The following is a 9,114-nucleotide window of genomic DNA, read 5'->3' on the forward strand; positions in this document are numbered from 1 at the left end:
AAAGCATACAAATGAATATGAAATACAATGAATAAACCAAGTGGTGTTAGTCCAGTGGTAGCTGGGTTAAACCTTGAAGCTTGCAGAAATGCAGGAGTTGAGAGGTCCCAGGTTCGACTACCAGCTGGGGCGATGATCACTTGGCCACTGCAGCCCCCGAAGGGGGTGGCTTACATGGTCCATGTGGTGGTGCGGGAATGCATGGGCCCGGAGGGGACTCAACCCCCTCGTCATCAAAAAAAAAAAAAAGAAATACAATGAATATAATAAATATAAATTACAATAATGAAAATTACAATAATTACATTGAGATAGGCGATTTATGTCGAAAATACCTTTAAAACGGATAATTTGGGAAAAAGAATGAAAGAATAAAAATTAAATTAACGAACAGGAATTAGCGTGATAATACGAATAATAGTAGATTAATATATAAGCTATTTAAACTATGTCAAGGCAAAGACGGAATTCAGGGACAGAACTCAGCCAGGAACAGGCGCAGCAGAGCTGCGTCCCTTTGAATAGGCGCAGCAGTCGCTGCGTCTGTTCTTGGCTCAGTTCTGGCTGTGAAGCCGTAATTGCGAGCCGTTAATGTCGATTGATGATTTTAATGGTTGATTGATAATATTTACTCGGATGAAAGTGATTAACAGGTTATTTAACATATGAATGGGTCATAAAAACAGTAAAACATGAATTAGACGGATGCAAGCGGATTATTTACATGAATGAACGAATGATTAATGAGTCCTCTATTGAAATCAATTAACTAGTCTAAACATGATGAATTATGACGAATATATGATGAACATGTGAATAAACAGACGAAGACTATATCAAAGACGAATTCCAGAAACCCAATATGAACAAATTGAATCTCTACAACCCGGAATTGAATTTAATGACGAAAACCCGCAAATATTGATTATTTGGGATTTAAGGTCGGATTTTATGACAATTTAAACATGTGAATGAATTATGAATTATAATATACATGTGAATTATATGCTATGATGACGAATTAACAAACAAACATATGAAAACAAATAAGAACGACGGAATACAGAGGACGAAGAAGAAGAAAAGAAGCAGGAACTGCGGCAGCCTCACGAAGAGGCGCAGCAGGAACTGCGCTTCTTCGAAGAGGCGCAGCAGTTGCTGCGTCCTTTCTCAACGTCTGTCTACTGGAAATCCGTAAAAAGAGATTTTTAAAGACGGTTTTAGAAATCGGTTTTAATGAGGTATTTTCGACGTAAACCTTACAATTGTGATACAATAATTAAATACAATAAGTAAATAAGGATTATACACCCTCAGACTTACATGTTGACGAAACGAGAAGGACTAAGAAAATCGATTAGTGATGCTCGACGCGAATGTAAAGAAAGTGCCCTCGTAAGAGGAAAACGATTAAGTTGATTGATTAAATTGATTGATTATTGTGTAGTTGGTCAAATTGGTCGGTCATGCAACGGAGAGGCTGGTACCCGGAAGGATCCGAGCTTACGTGGTCGAATGTTCAAGCACGTAGGCGCCAATTAGTAAGAACAAAGTCTAGAATGCAAAGGGAGAAGAGAAGGGCGGACACTCGCGTGAGAAATATGAGGAGCGAAGGCTCCTATTTATACTTGTCACGGAACGGAATAGGGTTTCGGAGACCCTTTGGAAGTGAATCTCGGAAAGATATGAAAAAAGATACGTGAAACATGCAGAGAAGGGCCTGGGAAGAGGCGCAGCAGCCACTGCGTCTCTTGGAAGAGGCGCAGCACCTGCTGCGTCTATTCCCAGGAGGTTTCCTCCTGCTAAAGAAAGATTTCCGCGTTTGAGTTATGGTAGGACGGAAATAATCCGATCTTCCTTAATATTTAATATGAATATTACGGGATATTATTTGCCAAAAGATAAAACTTGTAAAATATGGAATAGAAATATCCGGAACATTCCAGAACATTCTGACTCGGGATTTAACAGTTATCAGAAAATGGAGACGGTTTTTTGACCCGGACTCCGAATGTACTCTAATTACTGCCAAAACGACCGTATCAGGACGTAGATGACAACTAAGAGGTTGACATTAATATTTGAGCAATCACTTGACGATAATCTTACGAACTGTCACAAATCGTTCCGCGAATCAAACATGCGGCCCAATCATCACCGGGTGGTTTGCGGGAGGTGCAGAAATGAGGTGTCTACACCTTGGGGTTTTGGTCAATGCTATTGTGCTTCTTGCTAGAATAAAATAGATGTGTCTGGTTCGGGTTGGATCCGTCGGTAGACGGTGCTTTAAAGCAACTATGGACAAAAGATTGGTCGAGGGGAATCCTTTGATGTGGTTTGTGTGCATGGTGGGTTTGTTGATCCGCCGCTCGTGTGACTGTAGAGTTCGTTTGTCTTGGTGTAGGAGCTCATGCTCCATCGGAAGCAGCCTCATGTTTGTCATCCACCTTTCATTTCTACGCTCTTGTGGCGTAAGTACACCACGCCTTCGTCACTCCACAACTCACATGCATCAAAGGCGGCTTTCAGGAAACATTAGCTACTTGCACGACGTGGACAAGGAAACTTGCGCCAAAATTTTCGTACTCCACCAACTTGATATTACTGCCCAACATGGTCTTTTGCTACTGTTTAATATTTGTATCGTAGTAATGTTTAATTACAAGTGTAATAAGGGCGTAGTTTACCCGAAGTTTATATAGGTATACCTTTCTTTACCGCTGTCAAAAAAAAAAAAAAAAAAAAAAAAAAAAAAAAAAAAAAAAACTTTGAAAACAAATACACTCTTCACCTACCTAACTTATTTAATTTTTCCGACTTTGGTATTTATATTAATATGTTCCATGTCCGTAATTTCACCACGCGTTCTATCATGAATTATTCATGAAGTGGTTTTACTATGCATTTTGATATTTTATAAAATTCTAATTATTAGAAACACTAAAAACATTATACTAGAAATAAAACATCCCGTGAATTTTCACGGGTAATATCACTAGTTATGGTTTAAACATATTCATCCATAAATACATGATAAGACAACGAAATAAAACCTTTGTAAGTGGTGGAGCACATTTCTAGTCGAAAATATGATATCCTAAAATTACAAATTTGTTTCCTTAATGACAAATCTCTATGCTTTTTTGGGTTTATTAACATATACACAAATAAGATCCCAAACTCTGTTTTATCTATTTTACATAACGTAGTCGTCACGAAACTAAATGAAACTGATTTATAAAATCTTCACGTAATTGTCGTTTTTTCCTTTTCTAATTAGTTATATACTCCGAAGTTACGTACCCTACAACCTTTCATCAAACACGACAATCCCGACTATCGACAAAAGCAAACTAAACCGAATTTACGGAAACAAATTACAACGGACAAATACCGATCGACTTACCAAAAAGGAAAGTGTATCAACATATTCAATTCGAAAATACACATAAATAGAACAAAACAAAGACCAATTATTTTCTTCCCAATAAACCAATTTACATTGATTTATTTATCTATTTATATTTATTTTTAATACATGCATACAAAATATAAATAGAAGATGTTGTAATGTTGATTAGTTGTCATCTTAACACATACAACCCTCAAACGTGGGAAGTAAACACCAATTAAAAAGCCCAAAAAACCGACAATTTTTTTACCAACACATTATTTTGTCACATTTTATTTCCCACCACCATAAATACTTTCACACCTTTTCATGTAATCTTTGGACTTCCCTTTCTCTCTCTATTTTCTCCCTCTCTTTTTTCTCTCTATACTTTCCATTTTTGGTAAAGGGGACCAAAGTTTAACACAAGTGTAAATTTACTAAGGTAACGTTATTTTCACTCACTTTTTGTTGCTTTATATCTCATTTTATATATTTGATTTTGACTTTTGAGTAATTTTGTTGGGTGATTTTTTTTTTTTTTTTTGTGTTGTTGATGTTGAACGTTTTTTTTGATTGAGTGTTTTTTTATGGAAATATGATTTGGGTTTACGTCGTCTCGTCTCGTTCAATTAGTTGTTTACATTTGATTAAAATAATTCTCGCTAATGAATAGAAATGTACGAGTGATAAACTAGTTGAAATTGATGGATTACAATTTGCAATTTTGCAATGCTTGAAGTTTTAAAAAGTTGCATACTTTAAATTATTTCGTAGTACTTTTGATTTTTGTGTACATAAAAGATAATTTTCGCCAATTTACCCTTTTCATTTTGCGTGTTTTCCCTGTTCTTCAAAATTGTAAATTTATGATCATGGTCCTTGTGGATTGAAAAATATTACTCCCTCCATCCGTCTCAATTATTTGTTTACCTTGATTAAAACAACACTCACAATGAATAAAACAAAGTAAACAAATAAATGAGACGGAAGGAGTACTAATTTGATGTTAATTTTATTTGATTCGAGTCAATTGATGATGTTTTGTGGATATTTTCATTGAATTTTATAGCATGATCACAAATTTCACAATTTTTTCATAAAATTCTTCTAAGAAATTGAGATAGTGTAACTTTTATGTTGTAAACTTGTAATTGATGTTTTTGTTAAATTGGTACTAGACTACTAGCCTCGATCCCGACTCAACAGATTCCTTACGTTTTATTAAAATACCCTCACAAGTGAATAAAAGTGTAAAAAATACAAATTTCATATTTTTAAATGGTGTTTTGTATTTATTTGATGACATAAAAGGAGAAAAAAGGGTATTCTAATTAACAACTTTATTTTATTGATTTTACTCTTTTTGGTTGATTTTGAGAATAGGGGACCATTTGATTGAACTAATTGTTTGTTTATATTATTTTTTAGGTTTGACTTGACATTTGTGTAAGGAGGGTATCTTTAATGGTGATGATTGCTGAGGAACCGGGTTTGTATGGGGAGGAGATGCATTACTTTGGTGGAATTCCCGAGGGAGCGAACGGAGGGGTCCAATTTCGTATAGGGGACGAGTTGAGTGACGATGATATGGATATAGAAGAATTAGAGAGGCGAATGTGGCGGGACAGGCTGCGTCTTAAGAGGCTTAAGGAGCAAAATAAGGCTAGGGAAGGACTGGATGGGGTGAAGCTACGTCCGACTCAGGAACAAGCACGGAGGAAGAAGATGTCGAGGGCTCAAGACGGGATTTTGAAGTACATGCTTAAGATGATGGAGGTTTGTAAGGCTCAGGGTTTTGTTTATGGGATTATTCCGGAAAATGGGAAGCCTGTCACTGGTGCATCGGATAATCTTCGAGAGTGGTGGAAGGAGAAGGTTCGGTTTGACAGGAATGGTCCTGCTGCTGTTGCTAAGTACGAGTCTGATCATTTAATTTATACGAATAATAATAGTGGTGATTCAGTTCGGTGTACTCCTGTCTCGCTTCAAGAACTTCAGGATACCACTCTTGGTTCTTTGTTATCTGCTCTGATGCAGCATTGTGACCCGCCTCAGAGACGGTTCCCGTTGGAGAAGGGTATTCCTCCTCCGTGGTGGCCTAGAGGGAACGAGGAATGGTGGTCAGAGTTGGGTTTGGCAAAGAATCATGGCCCACCACCGTATAAAAAGCCTCACGATTTGAAAAAGGCGTGGAAAGTCAGTGTTTTGACCGCGGTGATCAAGCATTTATCTCCTGACATTCCTAAGATTCGGAAGTTAGTCAGACAGTCGAAATGTTTGCAAGATAAGATGACAGCGAAGGAGAGTGTGACTTGGCTTGCTATCATTAGTTACGAGGAAAGCCTTGCTCGTGAACTTTACCCTCATCTTTTCCCGCTTTTGATTGGAGTTTCAGATGAGTGTTCTTATGTGATTAGTGACCATGGCGAGTATGATGTTGAAGGTACTGTCGAAAAACCCAATGTCGAACTGCAGGAACAAAATCAGTCTGTGATTCTTCAAATGCCGAATCAAATTAAGGGAGAGATGGTTTTTGATGATGATTTTAATGGAAAGCGGAAGGCCGAGAAAATGATTGCTGGAATAGATGACCGTATCCAAATTTATACATGTGGGTTTTCTGGATGTCCTCATCAACAACCCGGGTTTGCGTTCCATGACAGGATATCCCGGGATAATCATCAAATTACGTGTCTGTACCGAAACAACAGCCTACAGTTTGGAATTTTCAATAATGACCAGGCTAATAATCAAGTTAAACAGATTAATTTTCAACATTCTTATGTTGAATCAGGAGGCGTACATGGAATCGGGATTTCTGATGAAGGGCAGAAGAGACTTGGTGAGCTAATGTCAATGTATGACTACAATAATATCCAAGCACCAGTGGATCAATTGGGATTTAATAATAATGATCAAATTCAAATTCCAGGAGGAGTTTTCGAGCAAAATGTGTTCGGTCAGACAGGAATTCAGGAGAATAATCAGGTTTATAAATTGGCAGACGGGTCCAAGGCTTTCGAGTATAATTTCCAGGAGAATTGTCTAAATTCTTCGACTGCTTCTCCTTTTGAAATCCCGTATATTGATTTCATGGATGATTTGCAAGGTGGTGCAACGGCTTGGTACCGGTAGTGACCTTTATAAGTTGTATTCAAAGATATCGGAAGTTCCTACAGAGTTTTCGAGATGGGTTATTAGGCTTTGTTTTCGTCTTTATAAGTGTAGTATTAATGTTGTTGTACTCTTGTGATGCTTGAATAAGTATGAAATTGTTGAATACAGTATACAATTATTAAGAGAAATATTCATGGTGTTTTATTAGACAAACTGTTTTGATTTTTGAAGCTTCTTCCTTGTATGATGCATGTGCTCTACTTTTTACTCCAAGTAACTTTGTTAGTTTGGCCTCAATTATCCAAGAAGTGGTATTAAATCTCGCTATCGCCTTTTCATATACACTAGTATAGATCCCGCGCGAATGCGCGGTTTTTAGATAGGAATATTACAGAAAATACGAAGTAACAATTATAAAATCTGATATTTAACTCAATTTGATACTTAATTGTAAGTAAAATTTATTATTATTAATGTTTTGTATTAATCGGTGGAAAAGGGAAAGTTCAGTATAATCCAGTTGTAGATATAATATAATGAAAGCCTAATTATAGATATGATATAGTAAAAGCCCAATTACAGATATGATATAAAGAAAGCTCAATTATAATCAAATTCATTTAGGCGGGAAAATTTGGAGATTCCTTATTCTTTTAGTATAAGGGGGGTGAAGATAAAAAGTAGGGCCTATTAAAACGATGGTCTCTACATAAAGACATGTGAAATGCTAGTACCGAGACTCGGTATTACTCGGTAGCGCCCAAATATTGATGTTTTATATGTATATTATGAGATATGACAACTCCTTATCATTACTTGAATAAACCGAACATTTAAAATTGTCGGTATAATCAAGTTTGTCTACTATAGCACTATGACTTTTAATTTGTAAATATCTCAATTTCGTTATGATCTTTTAATAACTTGGTCATATTGATTGAGATTACATAGTTTTATATCTCGGTTATTTCATAGTTTTAAATCCGGGTTTTGATGAAGTTTAAGTCGGGAATTAACAATTCAAAATTATAACGATTGACCAAGATGATATTTTTGAGTTGGAATCCTATTCATTCATTCTCCTTTTGCAACTCGTTACATTATTTTTCATAATACAGCCTAAACTGTTAAAATCATTACAAATGAACTCTAGAACATTGAGAAAAAGCGGAGATTATCCCAATTCGCAAATTCTTATTTTAGGTGAGAAATATTTTACATTTAATCCGTCTTATTTGAGACCGTTTAAATAAGACTTATTGATCCCAATTAGATTGAAGTATTTTAGGTACAAAATAGTACTTGTACCAAACTGACATATCCAAAAATTTGGTAGGCTATGATGTTAAAGTCAGGGACCCTTAGTCTTGTAGTTACATTAAAACATGACATGCTTATTTGTCCTTTAATCAGTTAATGCAAAGGAGAGTGATGAGTGCATGTGAGTTTAGGCCCCCAAATAATTCAATTCTAAATCTAAGTTGACTATTCTTTTTCAGTATACTTCCTACCTTTCAAGTTTTAAGACCCACCATATATAATTCCATATGCTTTCGTACGCTACAAGTACGCTTTTTAATATTGTTCTGCTTATTTATATGCTTTACGTTGATGATAAAATAAACACAAATGACCTTTTAAGAGTCAGACATTTCTGAATAAAAAAGGTTTAATTTGCTTTAATGATTACTCTATTTTCAGCAAGTTTCCCTTGCGACGGGTATATCCGTTGCAAGTTTGTGACGGATCAAATATTATCAATGTGGGTAGATAAAACAAAACAAATCGCTACTCCCTAGGCACTCTGCTTTTGTCTTATCTACCCTACATGACCCGTCATAAATGAAAATTTGTGATCTATCTTATCCCGACATTACATTTTATCGACATGACAATGCGACACATTTTTTTAGGCTACAAATAAAAAGTTTCGCAGCATATAGTTATAGTATAACATTCGACACTGTGACACATATTAGACACAATACCATGTTGGAGAAACACAAACTCCGATAATAAGTATCCAACAATACATACATCTTTGAGGTTAGTTCGATTTCGATTATGTTAAAATTTGACCTTAATGGTAGACGATCTATAAATATCGCTATAAATTCTCAAAGAGACCGATGGCCTATCTTAGACTGAGTAAATGCTTTTTTGACCTAAATGTTTCGTAAAAAAAAAATCTGAAATTTTTGCAAATGTAAAACCGTCTTATACAAAAGTTTATGTTAGATGGATTTCTAATAAACTTTTTTTCCCTCTCTAATTTTACTTGTATTTTAAAATAATATGGTTATGAGTTTTAAGCTTAGCTAGCTTGTATATCAACAATAAGTATTAGGATTATTTGATGGGAATACCCTGAACTATGGGTGTGCTGCTCATAATACTCCAAACTCTTGTTTAACTACCAATAAAACCAACTAATATACATCTTCACTTTAAATAGAATTGGTGTATTTTTAACCTATTATGGCAGGTAATTGACGCTGGGTCACGCTGCCAAGTCATTTCCTTTTATAATCTTCATCTTCTTTCTTCCTTTCTTCCTTTTCGAATTTCTTAATCTCCCTTTTTTTTAAAAAAAAATCTCTTTC

The 9,114-nt window shown here is 35.5% G+C and overlaps 1 protein-coding gene across 1 annotated transcript; it reads left to right on the forward strand.

The window, feature by feature from the left end:
- Positions 1-3,732: 3,732 nt before the first annotated feature.
- On the forward strand, positions 3,733-6,690 carry LOC141619470 (ETHYLENE INSENSITIVE 3-like 1 protein). The gene is made up of 2 exons (XM_074436487.1): positions 3,733-3,836; positions 4,823-6,690. Exon 2 carries the CDS (start codon positions 4,859-4,861, stop codon positions 6,527-6,529), a length of 1,671 nt encoding a protein of 556 aa, XP_074292588.1. The 5' UTR covers positions 3,733-3,836; positions 4,823-4,858; the 3' UTR covers positions 6,530-6,690.
- Positions 6,691-9,114: the final 2,424 nt, after the last annotated feature.

Source organism: Silene latifolia, chromosome X (genome assembly GCF_048544455.1).
Source record: "Silene latifolia isolate original U9 population chromosome X, ASM4854445v1, whole genome shotgun sequence".
NCBI classification, from domain to species: Eukaryota; Viridiplantae; Streptophyta; class Magnoliopsida; order Caryophyllales; family Caryophyllaceae; genus Silene; species Silene latifolia.

Bases quoted from the DNA above. Each gene is read 5' to 3' on its own strand.
- LOC141619470 (XM_074436487.1), top strand. From the start codon at position 4,859: ATGGTGATGATTGCTGAGGAACCGGGTTTGTATGGGGAGGAGATGCAT.